Source organism: Hydra vulgaris, chromosome 02 (genome assembly GCF_038396675.1).
Source record: "Hydra vulgaris chromosome 02, alternate assembly HydraT2T_AEP".
NCBI lineage: Eukaryota > Metazoa > Cnidaria > Hydrozoa > Anthoathecata > Hydridae > Hydra > Hydra vulgaris.
In genome coordinates this window covers 1806958-1822836 of record NC_088921.1, presented here as the reverse complement: position 1 = coordinate 1822836, position 15879 = coordinate 1806958, and the positions used below count along the sequence as shown (strand labels likewise).

The window sequence follows — 15879 nt, the reverse complement described above, 5'->3', positions numbered from 1 at the left end:
ATCGACATTAACAGAATGACAGTGGAACTACTGAAAGATATAGAAGTAGTAAGCTTTTATAACTCTATCTTGACAGGATGTGGAGTTGATATTGATAATTATGTTAGTAAAAACCTTTTAGAAAATATGATAAAACTTTACTTTCGAGTGCGAGCATTTTCTTTGGCTAAAGACATTACCACCAAACATAAACTAAAATTGAAACAAAAAAATAGTAAGGGTGGACTTCGTAAAAAGCTTAAAAAGCAATCCAAAGAGTAACAAGCACAATTGTATATGTCACTTTCTATGTGTTTAGTTGCATTAATAAAATTATATATTTTAAAATATGACTAATTATTTTCATGTGTTCCCAGATTCTCTTGCTTTTTTTTCTTGCTCCTATACTTTTTTCCTAATGGTTCCTTAGAAGCAATTCTCCACGATACTTTACGCTTTTGTTTATGAGCTCCTATGCTATTTCCAGTAACAGGGGCTACAGATCGTTGCATTCTGATTGCATTTGATTGGTATCCGAACTGAGTGAGGGTAGGGTTGTCATTTCTGCGACCAAGGCTGCGATGCCTCCCAAAGTATTCCTCCAGGACATCTTGGGTACAGTCAAAACGTTCAGTCAAAACAAAAGGCATTCCACTAGTTAATAAAAACTTGGTAACTTCAATTAATGAATTCACAGTTATATGGAGACCTTCGTATGTTTGTAATGAAATAAACATTTTTTCACGTTCACCCTGATGGAAAGTCCCAGTTCTATTTTTAATATTTTCTTGCCAAGTTTCTAAGTATTTTAAAAAGGTGTTCCTGAGCCAATCAAAGCGAAAATCGTTAACATTGCGGTAGGGCAACAAAAACTCTTTTCTTTTCAGAATGCCTTCCGTTTGATTACGAGTAATCGTACAATCAAAAAATTTATCCATTAATTCACATATCTGTGCTGTTACATGGGTTTCTTGTGGATATTTTAAGCGTAAGACATTTGAAACACTTTGGCTAAGAATTTGAGCTGCTAAGCGAACATTCATGACAGAAAAAGAATTTAAATGAACATGTTCTAAGGTCAATTTAGGCAGCAACTTTAAATCTATGAAAATATCATCATTCACTAATTTCACAAAATAGCTCCATATAACTTTTTGTTCATTCCACAAATTACGTGTATGATTTTCACTATCTCCAGAATGATGTAGCGAATTTCTAAATGTTTTTATAAGATGTGGTGCATCAGAAAAAAAATAAATGTAACGATCTGCAAATATATTTTGTGAACGGTAAACAACTAATGATTCTATATTATCCATGCCTTTGTGCATTTTGTAGAACAATCGATTAGGAGAAGCACCATCAGACACAGCAGCAATTACTTTAAGAGCACACTCTAATTCTAACACAGACACTGCTTTCCAAAAAGTAGACATAATTTGGCTCGCAGTAATACCTTTAGTAGCAAAATATGCCAAAGCAAACTTTAAATCGGAAGCAACACCTCTAACATAGTAAACTAAGCAATGGGAAGCAAGGTCATCAATGTCTTTGAAAGTGCTATAATTTAAATGTGGATCTCCAAGATCAACAAAGCCGATAAGCTCATTTGAGTGCTTGTCGTACACTAAATTTTCACTAATTTTGATTTCATCAAAAGAGAGTACTATAAATCTTTGGACCTCATTTAAGTTTTTAGTTATCATTTTTAGTTCTTCAATTACATTAGGATTAAACCCCACTGATGGGTGTATTGCATTTTTGTAATCACTAAGAGTCCTGCGACTTGGCAAAGTGAGTATCATGGAATTCCTAAGTTCATCATATGCCGATGCTGATTTCATGGAAAGAGATAAGCAGAATCTAATAATCATAGGATGATACTTTAAACTCTTCTGATTAGTAGAAGCTTTTTTTTGCTCTTCCCAGAATAATTTCATAAATGGTGTCATAACCTGGTTGTTGGATTCCATAATGTGATTTATATCATTAATAAAATCTTTGTTAAGTTCCACACCCTTTGCATTGATTTCTCTTCTCATCCGATCAACTTTTTCTTTTAATTCTTTTGTTTGAACTCGTTCTTGTTGTAATGCAAGAACAATTCTGTTCTTTGATGTTTTTGTTAGAGGAGCTTTTAACTTTGCTGCAGTGTTATTAATCTTTATTTTAGATTTAAATTGTTTTTTCAATACTACTTCAACCTTTTTACAAACATCACATTCACTTTCTTCATGTAAAACCCTACAATCTTTATGTCGTTTTAACTCTTTATATTGCATGGGAGATAATGTATCAAGGTCGTAATCAAAAGGTATAACGTGATTTAATACACTGGAATTTATTATTTCTTGTTCAATTCCTTTGCAAACATTGAACAGTGATATTTTTTGCAGTAAGTTGTGTATGAATACATTTGTCATACTTCTTTTAAAATCTTTGTAAATTATATGATCATCGGGAAGTTTCCAACCAAACACCAAACATGTAAACTCCAAAGAATCATTTACTATCACTTCGCACTTTGGTAAAGAAAATGGTGTCTCAAAATTTTTAAACTGAGCAATTTGCTTGTTATCATTAATTGTAACCTGCCAGTTATATACATTCTTTAATTTTGTTGTTCGAGACACAAAGTCTTTCCAGTGCTTGTAACAAACAGCTTTTGGGGTTTTTGGTTTATTGATACAAACTTTTTCAAGTTTTCTTCGCTCAGCTGTGAATGTTTCGTGTGATTTCACAGGTAAATTCAATGTTGGAACTGAACCAAGTTTCAATGTTTTGCGACCAGATTCTATAAGTGTATCAATCAATATATTTTTGCTTTAATAACTGCATACATATAAACAATATATAATAATTAAATATATATATATATATATATATATATATATATATATATATATATATATATATATATATAAATTATTATAAATCACTTATCAATTTCAATTTTTTACACAATGTTTCGTCATTAAAGACTCTCCAGAAATCTATTCAGAAATTTATTGAAGAAACATTGTGTAAAAAATTGAAATTGATAAGTGATTTAAAATAATTTTTTATTGCTCTGTTCTTTTAAGAACATTGAGCACTCTATTTTATAGAATACATTTATAATTGTTGTTATAAATATATATATATATATATATATATATATATATATATATATACATATATATATATATATATATATATATATATATATATTTATATATATATATATATATATATATATATATATATATATATATATATATATATATATATATATATATATATACTGCCTAAGGAACCTTTGGGTTGTGTTATTCTCACATAGCTCAACTAATGATTCATACAGTAACTAGAAAATTTTTGCTGCTTACCTTGCAAATATGTTACAAGCCTCAGGCATTTTGCAGAGGGTAATTAAGAATCAAAAGGTGCATACTTAACTAATTTATATACATATATACATACATACACATATATGAATGTATATATGTATATACATAAACTTACTTGTCAACTCAAAATCTTCAGGTTTAAAATGACGTTCACATATATAAACACGACCTGCATCAATCCTCTCCTGTAATGACTTATCAACTTTACGATATTTATTTAAAACTTTAACAATATCATTTTTCCAGTCTGAATCACATTTTCTTGTTGGAATTCGGAAGCTGCTCATAAAGCTGTGCTTATTTGTATAGGAAACTGTACAAGTTGGAAAAGCACAATTCCTTCCAGGCATATCTTGTTTAAAGCTTTGAAAAAAACTGTGAACTTTGTTTGTTTGGTTTGTTTGAACTTTGTTGATTGTTTGAACTTTGTTTGTTTGTTTGAAATTTGTTTTGCAAACTCTTTGATCACGTGACTCGAATAAGCGCGAACAATAACATACAACAATAGACTTCCAAACCATAGTTATATTCTATAGACTTTTATAAATTCAATATCTTTATATCTATATGCAAATGGTTTTTTGTTGTTGTTATTAAAAAAACATGCATCGCAATCCGCAATTATGTTACAAAGAATTTTGTATTAAAAATATCACGTTTTTAAACAAGTTATTTTCAAAGAACTCTTGACATCATGAATCATCATGAATATTATTGGTAAATAACATTCATATTTTTATATAGTTAAAACTTGAAAAATACTGATATTTATTCATATAAAATACAAAAAAACTTAGCTAATCCTACTATTTTGGATGCAGTTGTAAATAATATAAACTTAACTGCAAATCATAACCTGTCTAATTTCATAAAGCATCTTTGATGAGGGTATATATGCAAAAACTCTAAAATTTATTTTGAAGAGAATAACAAACAATGGATACAAAATGAGCCAATATCAGTTTAATTTGCAATTGATAATGAGAAAATTCTGCTTCCATTGGTAAAGAAAACTCTGCTCTTATCCAACTGTAGTATCTGCAGACCCCAGGCGAATTTTGATTCTTTAAGTAGAAAAACAAAAAAATGAAGATTGACGCAATTAGTTGCATCATATTCATCTTAAGAACTATTGTTTGCATCAGGGCAGTGCTTGCACCAAGATAGTAAAGAAAAAGAAGCTAAAGCTGTTTTACAATTATCTGAATATATGAGTTGAAAACTATTACAGGCCATTTTTTAACACCTAATTACTTAAAAACTCACCACACTATTTCTCTTGGTACTTTGTCAAAAACTTTTTAAAGGTCTACAAATTACATTCACAGGTTTTCTTTGCTTTTCTAATGACATTCTTGCCTTAGCTTGTCTTACAAGAAATATAGCTTCTATTGTTCTCTATTTCTTGGCTTAAAATTACCTAACTGCATATAATGGTATATTCACTGGTTACATGGGCGCCTGAAAGATTTTTTTATGTTTCAGATAGGAGAATTTCACACATTGTGCAAACTCCAAACTTAGGTATGTTCATACCTAAATGAGAAAGTCTTGCAAAAACTTGGGTCGGCGGAGGCCTGGGAACAAAAAAACGCTAAAATATTCCCCCCCCCCCTCTTCCCAAACGTGAGGGTACTAATGTTGTAAATTTTTCAACTTAACTATCTTAAACTAAATTGAAATTTATTGACAGATTTTTAATTTTGTAGAATAAAATTGTAAATTAGAATGCGAATTTCTAAATCCCTCAAAATGAGGGGTTGTGAACTTTGCATGGTCATAACTTTTGTAATTTACAATATTTTTCTACGAAATTTAAAATCTGTCGATAAATTTAAATTTAGTTTACGATAGTAAAGTAGAAAAGTTTACTACATTAGTACCTTAACGTTTGAGCAGAGTGGGACAAATATTTTAGGGCTTTTTTTTTACCAGGCCTCCGCCAACCTAAGTTTTTGTAAAGCTTCCTCATTTAGCATAGGTATAAACATAATGAAGTTTAGAGTTTGCACAATGTGTGAAAATGTCCTATCTGAAACATCAAAAAATCATGCAAGCACCCATGACTGCTTCCTATTTTGTCAGTAATAATTCTTTTTTTAAATTTCCTTACTTTTTCAAGCAATTTTATTTTTCTGTTTAAACCATATTCTTTACCTCCTTTGTAAATCTTTACTCTTCAACTTTTCTTCTGATTGTTTGAAATTTTACCTTTATAAGTGCTTCAATTGTAAGTTTTTTTTTTTAACTTTTTTATCCAGCTCTTTAACAACCTAAACATCTTTCAATCTCTTTAACAACCCTAATATACTTTTTCAACAACATTTCCTATTTTTATAAACATTTGTTTTCCGCTCAGAACATTTTTTCCCTCTGAAGTTTTTTTTTTATGGCTTGTTTTTTGTTTTGTAAAACTAAGTATTTTTATTGTGACACCATCACTAGGAAGATTAACATCCTACGTTAATAAGCTCCTCTTGCCCTTATCTCACTAAACTGAGGTTTTTATTTCAAAATATTCCATTATTCGGGTGAGTTGCCTTCACCATTACTAAAGAGCCTTATTTGCCCTAAAATATTTTTCTTTTAAGATCAGTTATAATCATGACATTATATAAGCAGACATCTCCTTTTAGTAAGCATTGTAGTGCTCACTAAAAGGAAATTTCACAAATCTTTTTTTCATTTGTTTTAAGTGCTTAATAAGTGCTTACAAAAATTTATCCTTAATAAATAATCTTTAATAATAATAAAGATGATGATCATGATCATAATAATAATAATAATAATAATAATAATAATAATAATAATAATAATAATAATAATAATACCAAAAATAACAATAATAACAATTATAACAATAATAACAATAATAGTAATAATAATAACAATAACAATAATAATAATAATAATAAACACTGGAGAACCCAGATTTTTATTTGAATGGAATTTCATAGTAGTTATTGATTAAATTATAGGTGCTAAATTAAAAAATGATCTTAGTTTTTCTCTAACACGTCAAGTTTTTAAATTATAGGGTTTTCATTTTCTTAAAAAATGTGATAAAATGTATATTATATAGTACATAGCCGGTATAAGCTTATTTTATCCAAATATTACCATACAAAAGAAAAATTAAGCAACTGCAATGTTTATTGAACACAAAAAATGTTTTTACAAATAATATGGTTACTGAATATATCAATTTTTAAGTAGTTAAGGTAAAAAATGTACGTTTTTAGCTCTTTCTTGAATGTTCAGATTGAGGACTATGGCGTTTTATGCTCCAACAAAGTCGGCTATCAAATGTACATCCCATCTATCTTGATAACGTTGTTCCATGACCTTCAAGTCTTGATAAAATTTTTCTCCGTGCTCTTCACTGACAGCATCAATATTTTCACAAAAATTGGCGAGATGGCAATGCAGAAAATGTAGTTTGATGCTGTTATTGCAACTGAGTGCTTTATAATTTTCCAATAGTTGCTAAACAATTTCATTTAATTATAAGCGTATATAAATATTATATTATGTATATTAGCGCTTATAGGAATTTTAGGTTTCTAATTTTTAACTCTAAACTGTTGTGGAATCACAGATGTCAAGTATGTCTGTGAAATCACAATACTATTAGCCTAATCGCTTCCCAAGAGTTTACAATTTGTTTCTTTTTTTCAAAGTCACTTGGAAGTCTTTTTATTAGAAAGTCTCTTGGAAGTCTTTTTTATCAAAAAGTGTCTTGGAAGTCTTTTTATCAGAAAGTTTCTTTGAAAGTCTTTGTATAAGAAAGTCTCTTTGAAAGTTTTTTTTTATCAGAAAGTGTCTTGGAAGTCTTTAACAAAATAAAAATATTTTGATAGTTAAAAATTAAATCATTTACATTTTTGATATTCTTTGTATGCAAAACTGAGTATACAAGTATCTGGTCTTTCATTGTTTTTTATTGCTTGGAGGAGTAAAACTTCATTAATTATAGAAAGATTTTTTTCTCATGGCGAACATAGGTTTGACAAAATTTCAAAACTTGATATAGAAAAGGCGTAAATGTCAGTAAACACCGAAAGTTTTTTTGTATTTCGATCTACATAACATATTGTTATTCCTTTTAAGTTGTCATTGGTAGTAACTGTGTTTTATATCCCCAAAATCTGATATTTTTATTATCAAATTTTGAATGGAACCACAGACCAACATGTTGGTTGGCTTAATGTCTTTATGTATAATGTTTTTTTCATGGAGGTACATTATTCCATCGCAAGCTTGCGTTAAATAAGATATTCTTTCAGTTAAATTAAAGTATTTATTAATTCTTGACTGTAAAAACGCGTTTTTTTGAAAACTGTGTCTTGAAAACTACTACTGCTAACTGTCGTTTTTTTATGGTTGATTGGTATAATTTAGCAGCGCTCCCTTCACCAATTAGTCGAAGTTAAGTGATAGTTCTGGGATCTCCAGGTGTTGCACTTTTTTTTCCAATTCGCTAATTTTAAAAGTAAAAAACTCATTTTTTTCAGGTACAAACTATACAAAGTATAGATAAATCCGGTTGCCGATCAGACAGCTGATGCCCAATCCAAATAGCTAAAGAAATAAAATGTCATATTCAATTAATAATATTTTCAATCATTGAAACATCTTAAAGTCACTTTTTTTTTTAAACATACAATATAAAAAAAGAAGCTAAATTTCTGCTGTTTTATAATTATAATATAAATTATTTTTCAATTTATAAATCCAAAATAATATTTTTTACAAAACACGTATAAACCTATTTAATTCAAGCGTGCCTTTCGGTCAAATGCGAACTTTCTAACAGCTGTTTTATCATAATTTTTGTGTTAATTTTGCGAGAAATAAACCAAAAGACATCAAAATTTACAAAGATATACTATGTCAAAGATTTTCGAAGCCTGTTTACACTGAAAGTTTTTGTTTTTATCAGTGACTGAAGTAATCATTTTTTAATTTTAAAGGCTAATTTTCACTTAACTTTTTTTTTTGTTGAGATTTTTTTTAAATTTTTTTTTGATAACAATTAAAAATTAATATAAATGGGGTTGGGGTGGGGGGGGTCTTAATAAGCTTAGGATTCACAGTGTGCCAGAATATCATATTTTTGTAAAAAGTCATAACTTTTTTTCCTTTCATCCATAAGCCTCAAAATTTGGTATATAAAGTAAATTGGATGATTATAATTTGAATGAGTATAATTTTTTTTGTGGTTGCCATGGCATACCCCAAGGTTGCATAGCAACACATATTTATGCTTTAAGTTTTAAAGGGTTATTTTTAGCTAAATGTTTCTAAACTTGGTATGCAAATAATTTGATAATTCTTAATATGATTGAGCATGCTACTTGTTTTAATTTACAGTCACACTTTCCATATAGGTACTCACATTTCCAAAATTATAAAGATACAAAAGACACATTTAAAACTAATATTATCTGTGGATGACCTCAATAAGTTCAATTACTTCAGCTGGTAAGTTTTTTGTTTAAGTGTGACTTCCTTATGTCTTTCTCAAAGATGCAATAAATGGATCAGATGTACACCAGTAGTCGATTTAACACAATCTTGGTTAGTTTTCACACGAGATAATTTTCTTGCAAAACATTTACGATAGTTTTAAAGTCTTAAATGCGAGCTTCTTAAGCTACTTCAGAATACATACCCATGGGTAATGCTAAAGTTTTAATAATTTCAGAACCATAGATTAAGCTAGAATTTTTGTGCAGAGATTGTGGCATACAGTACCAAGGATAACAATGAACCAAAAGTCGAGCTGTTTTTAAACAAGAAGACCTCAAATTTATCAGTGTCAATGTCCTAAACCACATGAAACTGTTGCAAAATATAATATGCAAATTTAGAATCAGTTTAGACATCAATATTTAAAATTTCTGCAATTTTTTCCGCATTTTGAAATGCTCTTCGAGCCGTCATCATTTGATGTTCTACTATCACCAGATTTGGAACATCAACTATCAAGCCATCTTAAAATCTATTTTGAATTTGTTGTTTCAGAGCCTTATACTTTTAGTTTTATCTTCCACATGTTCTTTCCTGTCACTTTTTCAAAGTCATTTTATATCCAATATGTAACAAACATTCAGAAAAAACGTATCCAAGCATGTAAGGATATTAAACCAAATGAATTGCCTGACATACCCTTTTTCAAAACCATTTTCTTCTATACCATTCATTGCTTTGGGACTTGCCCCACATATAGTACAGCATTGACTAGAATTTGTGTAATTCCAGAAAGTTCTAGTCAATGCTGTACTATATGTGGGGCAAGTCCCAAAGCAATGAATGGTATAGAACAAAATGGTTTTGAAAAAGGGTATGTCAGGCAATTCATTTGGTTTATTATCCTTACATACTTGGATACGTTTTTCTGAATGTTTGTTACATATAGGATATAAAATGACTTTTAAAAAGTGGCAGGCAAGAACAGTGGAAGATAAATCTAAAGTAAAGGCTCTGAAACAACAAATTCAAAATAGATTTTAAGATGGCTTGATAGTTGATGTTCCAAAATCTGGTGATAGTAGAACATCAAATGATGACGGCTCGAAGAGCATTTCAAAATGCGGAAAAATTGCAGAAATTTTAAATATTGATGTTAAACTGATTCTAAATTTGCATATTATATTTTGCAACAGTTTCATGTGGTTTAGACATTGACACTGATAAATTTAAGGTCTTCTGTTTAAAAACAGCTCGACTTTTGGTTCATTGTTATCCTTGGTACTATATGCCACAATCTCTGCACAAAATTTTAATCTATGGCACTGAAATTATTAAAACTTTAGCATTACCCATGGGTATGTATTCTGAAGTAGCTTAAGAAGCTCGCATTAAAGACTTAAAACTATCGTAAATGTTTTGCAAGAAAATCATCTCGTGTGAAAACTAACCAAGATTCGTTAAATCGACTACTGTGTACATCTGATCCATTTATTGCATCTTTGAGAAAGACATAAGGAAGTCACACTTAAACAAAAAACTTACCAGCTGGAGTAATTGACTTATTGAGGTCATCCACAGATAATATTAGTTTATAAATGTGTCTTTTGTATCTTTATAATTTTGGAAATGGGAGTACCTATATGAAAGTGTGACTGTAAATTAAAACAAGTAGCATGCTCAATCATATTAGAATTATCAAATTATTTGCATACCAAGTTTAGAAACATTTGGCTAAATATAACCCTTTAAAACTAAGCATAATTATGTGTTGCTATGCAACTGGGATTGCCATGGCAGCCACAAAAAAAATTATACTCATTCAAATTATAATCATCCAATTACTTTATATACCAAATTTTGAAGCTTAAGGATGAAAGGAAAAAAAGTTATGACTTTTTTCCATAAATATGAGATTCTGGCACACTGTGCATCCTAAGCTTATTAAGACCCCCCCCCCACCCCCACCCCCACCCCCTGTATATTAATTTTTAATTGTTATCAACAAAAAATTTAAAAAAAATCTCAACAAAAAAAAAAGTTAAGTGAAAATTAGCCTTTAAAATTAAAAAATGATTACTTCAGTCACTGATAAAAACAAAAACTTTCAGTGTAAACAGGCTTCGAAAATCTTTGACAGTATATCTTTGTAAATTTTGATGTCGAAAACTTTTGGTTTATTTCTCGCAAAATTAACACAAAAATTATGATAAAATAGCTGTTAGAAAGTGCGCATTTGACCGAAAGCCACGCTTGAATTAAATAGGTTTATATGTGTTTTGTAAAAAATATTATTTTGGATTTATAAATTGAAAAATAATTTATATTATAATTATAAAACAGCAGAAATTTAGCTTCTTTTTTTATAACGTATGTTTAAAAAAAAAGTGATTTTAAGATGTTTCAATGATTGAAAATATTATTAATTGAATATGACATTTTATTTCTTTAGCTATTTGGATTGGGCATCAGCTGTCTGATCGGCAACCGGATTTATCTATACTTTGTATAGTTTGTACCTGAAAAAAATGAGTTTTTTACTTTTAAAACTAGCGAATTGGAAAAAAAAGTGCAACACCTGGAGATCCCAGAACTATCACTTAACTTCGACCAGCTAATTGGTGAAGGGAGCGCTGCTAAATTATACCAATCAACCATAAAAAAACGACAGTTAGCAGTAGTAGTTTTCAAGAAACAGTTTTCAAAAAAACGCGTTTTTACAGTCTGTGAAGAGCTCAGATAAATTCGGTATAAAAATATTGTTAACTTTATTGGATACCGTGTTCGACCATCAGACCATAATTGGAGTGTTTGACCATCAGCTCTGTGTTTTGAAATATGCTGTGTTTATGTCCATAACACTTTTGTCTTCTCTAAAAGAATTAATAAATACTTTAATTTAACTGAAAGAATATCTTATTTAACGCAAGCTTGCGATGGAATAATGTACCTCCATGAAAAAAACATTATACATAAAGACATTAAGCCAACCAACATGTTGGTCTGTGGTTCCATTCAAAATTTGATAATAAAAATATCAGATTTTGGGGATATAAAACACAGTTACATGGACTATCAATGACAACTTAAAAGGAATAACAATATGTTATGTAGATCGAAATACAAATAAACTTTCGGTGTTTACTGACATTTACGCCTTTTCTATATCAAGTTTTGAAATTTTGTCAAACCTATGTTCGCCATGAGAAAAAAATCTTCCTATAAATAATGAAGTTTTACTCCTCCAAGCAATAAAAAACAATGAAAGACCAGATACTTGTATACTCAGTTTTGTATACAAAGAATATCAAAAATGTAAATGATTTAATTTGTAACTATCAAAATATTTTTATTTTGTTAAAGACACTTTCTGATAAAAAAAAAAACTTTCAAAGAGACTTTATTATACAAAGACTTTCAAAGAGACTTTCTGATAAAAAGACTTCCAAGAGACTTTCTGATAAAAAAGACTTTCAAAGAGACTTTCTGATAAAAAAGACTTTCAAGAGACTTTCTGATAAAAAGACTTTCAAGAGACTTTCTGATAAAAAGACTTTCAAAGAAACTTTCTGATAAAAAGACTTCCAAGACACTTTTTGATAAAAAGACTTCCAAGAGACTTTCTAATAAAAAGACTTCCAAATGACTTTGAAAAAAAGAAACAAATTGTAAACTCTTAGGAAGCGATTAGGCTAATAGTATTGTGATTTCACAGACATACTTGACATATCTGTGATCTCACAACTGTTTAGAGTTAAAAATTGGAAACCTAAAATTCCTATAAGCGCTAATATACATAATATAATATTTATATACGCTTATAATTAAATGAAATTGTTTAGCAACTATTGGAAAATTATAAAGCACTTAGTTGCAATAAGAGCATCAAACTACATTTTCTGCATTGCCATCTCGCCAATTTTCGTGAAAATATTGGCGCTGTCAGTGAAGAGCACGGAGAACAATTTTATTAAGACTTGAAGGTCATGGAACAACGTTACCAAGATAGATGGGATGTACATTAGATAGCCGACTTTGTTGGAGCATAAAACGCCATAGTCCTCAATCTGAACATTCCAGAAAGAGCTAAAAACGTACATTTTTTACCTTAACTACTTAGAAATTGATATATTCAGTAGCCATATTATTTTTAAAAACATTATTTGTGTTCAATAAACATTGCAGTTGCTTAATTTTTCTTTTGTATGGTAATATTTGGATAAAATAAGCTTATACTGGCTATGTACTATATAATATACATTTTATCACATTTTTTAAGAAAATGTAAACCCTATAGTTTATAAACTTGACGTGTTAGAGAAAAACTAAGATCATTTTTTAATTTAGCACCTATAATTTAATCAATAACTACTATGAAATTCCATTCAAAAAAAATTTGGGTTCTCCAGTGTTTATTATTATTATTATTATTATTATTATTATTATTATTATTATTGTTATTGTTATTGTTATTATTATTATTATGATCATGATCATCATCTTTATTATTATTAAAGATTATTTATTAAGGATAAATTTTTGTAAACACTTATTAAGTACTTAAAACAAGTGAAAAAAAGATTTGTGAAATTTCCTTTTAGTGAGCACTACAATGCTTACTAAAAGGAAATGTCTACTTATATAATGTCATGATTATAACTGATCTTAAAAGAAAAATATTTTAGGGCAAATAAGGCTCTTTAGTAATGGTGAAGGCAACTCACCCGAATAATGGAATATTTTAAAATAAAAATCTCAGTTTAGTGAGATAAGGGCAAGAGGAGCTTTTAACCTAGGATGTTAATCTTCCTAGTAATGGCGTCACAATAAAAATACTTAGTTTCACAAAACAAAAAACAAGCCATATACAAAAAAGGTTCAGAGGAAAAAAATGTTCTGAGCGGAAAACAAATGTTTATGAAAATAGGAAATGTTGTTGAAAAAGTATATTAGGACTGTTAAAGAGATTGAAAGATGTTTAGGTTGTTAAAGAGCTGGATAAAAAAGTTAAAAAAAAAACTTACAATTGAAGCACTTATAAAGGTAAAATTTCAAATGATCAGAAGAAAAGTTGAAGAGTAAAGATTTACAAAGGAGGTAAAGAATATGGTTTAAACAGAAAAATAAAATTGCTTGAAAAAGTAAGGAAATTTAAAAAAGAATTATTACTGACAAAATAGGAAGCAGTCATGAGCGCTTGCATGATTTTTTGATGTTTCAGATAGGACATTTTCGCACATTGTGGAAACTTTAAACTTCATTATGTTTATACCTATGCTAAATGAGGAAGCCTTGCAAAAACTTAGGATGGCGGAGGCCTGGTAACAAAAAAGCCCTAAACCATTTGTCCCACTCTGCTCAAACGTTAAGATGCTAATGTAGTAAACTTTTCTACTTTACTATCGTAAACTAAATTTAAATTTATCGACAGATTTTAAATTTCGTAGAAAAATATTGTAAATTACAAAAGTTATGACCATGCAAAGTTCACAACCCCTCATTTTGAGGGATTTAGAAATTCGCATTCTAATTTACAATATTATTCTACAAAATTAAAAATCTGTCAATAAATTTCAATTTAGTTTAAGATAGTTAAGTTGAAAAATTTATAACATTAGTACCCTCACTTTTGGGCAGAGGTGGAAATATTTTAAGGGTTTTTTGTTACCAGGACTGCAACGACCCAAGTTTTTGCAAGACTTTCTCATTTAGCATAGGTATAAACATACCTAAGTTTGGAGTTTGCCCAATGTGTGAAAGTGTCCTATCTGAAACATCAAAAAATCTTGCAGGCGCCCATGGAACTAGTGAATATACCATTATATGCAATTAGGTAATTTTAAGCCAAGAAATAGAGAACAATAGAAGCTATATTTCTTGTAAGACAAGCTAAGGCAAGAATGTCATTAGAAAAGCAAAGAAAACCTGTGAATGTAATTTGTAGACCTTTAAAAAGTTTTTGACAAAGTACCAAGAGAAGTAGTGTGGTGAGTTTTTGAGTAATTAGGTGTTAAAAAATGGCCTGTAATAGTTTTCAACTCATATATTCAGATAATTATAAAACAGCTTTAGCTTCTTTTTCTTTACTATCTTGGTGCAAGCACTGCCCTGATGCAAACAATAGTTCTTAAGATGAATATGATGCAACTAATTGCGTCAATCTTCATTTTTTTGTTTTTCTACTTAAAGAATCAAAATTCGCCTGAGGTCTGCCAGATACTACAGTTGGATAAGAGCAGAGTTTTCTATATCAATGGAAGCAGAATTTTCTCATTATCAATTGCAAATTAAACTGATATTGGCTCATTTTGTATCCATTGTTTGTTATTCTCTTCAAAATAAATGTTAGAGTTTTTGCATATATACGCTCATCAAAGATGCTTTATGAAATTAGACAGGTTATGATTTGCAGTTAAGTTTATATTATTTACAACTGCATCCAGAATAGTAGGATTAGCTAAGTTTTTTTGTATTTTATATGAATAAATATCAGTATTTTTCAAGTTTTAACTATATAAAAATATGAATGTTATTTACCAATAATATTCATGATGATTCATGATGTCAAGAGTTCTTTGAAAATAACTTGTTTAAAAATGTGATATTTTTAATACAAAATTCTTTGTAACATAATTACGATGCATATTTTTTTAATAACAACAACAAAAAAACATTTGCATCAAAGATAAAGATATTGAATTTATAAAAGGCACAACCTTTTTTAACTTTTTACGCTGTTAAACATGAAACCATGAAGCTCAAATCATCTTTATAAATCATTCTTATGCAAATATAAAAAACTTATTTTAATAAAATTACATTTAATTCATTGGTAAAACAATGTTATTTAAGTTTAATTACTAAGAATTAATTTTGCTTAGCAAATATTTTGATAAAAAAATACAGCAAAATATTTGCCGCAATCTACAGACTTGATGATTTGATTTATTCAAGCACGTTTTATTTCTGAGAGTTTCAGTATATGGCGTCATTGACTTTTTTGTTTGTTCACATAATCGATCTTTTACGCAAACAAAAA

At 28.9% G+C, this 15879-nt stretch overlaps 1 protein-coding gene across 1 annotated transcript; it reads right to left on the bottom strand.

Moving 5' to 3' along the window:
* Window positions 1-332: 332 nt before the first annotated feature.
* On the bottom strand, window positions 333-3718 carry LOC136075709 (uncharacterized). Its single transcript, XM_065789144.1, has 2 exons — window positions 3484-3718; window positions 333-2773 (listed from the first exon to the last, which is right to left on the bottom strand). The coding sequence occupies exons 1-2, from the start codon at window positions 3716-3718 to the stop codon at window positions 333-335; spliced, it is 2676 nt and encodes an 891-aa protein (XP_065645216.1).
* Window positions 3719-15879: the final 12161 nt, after the last annotated feature.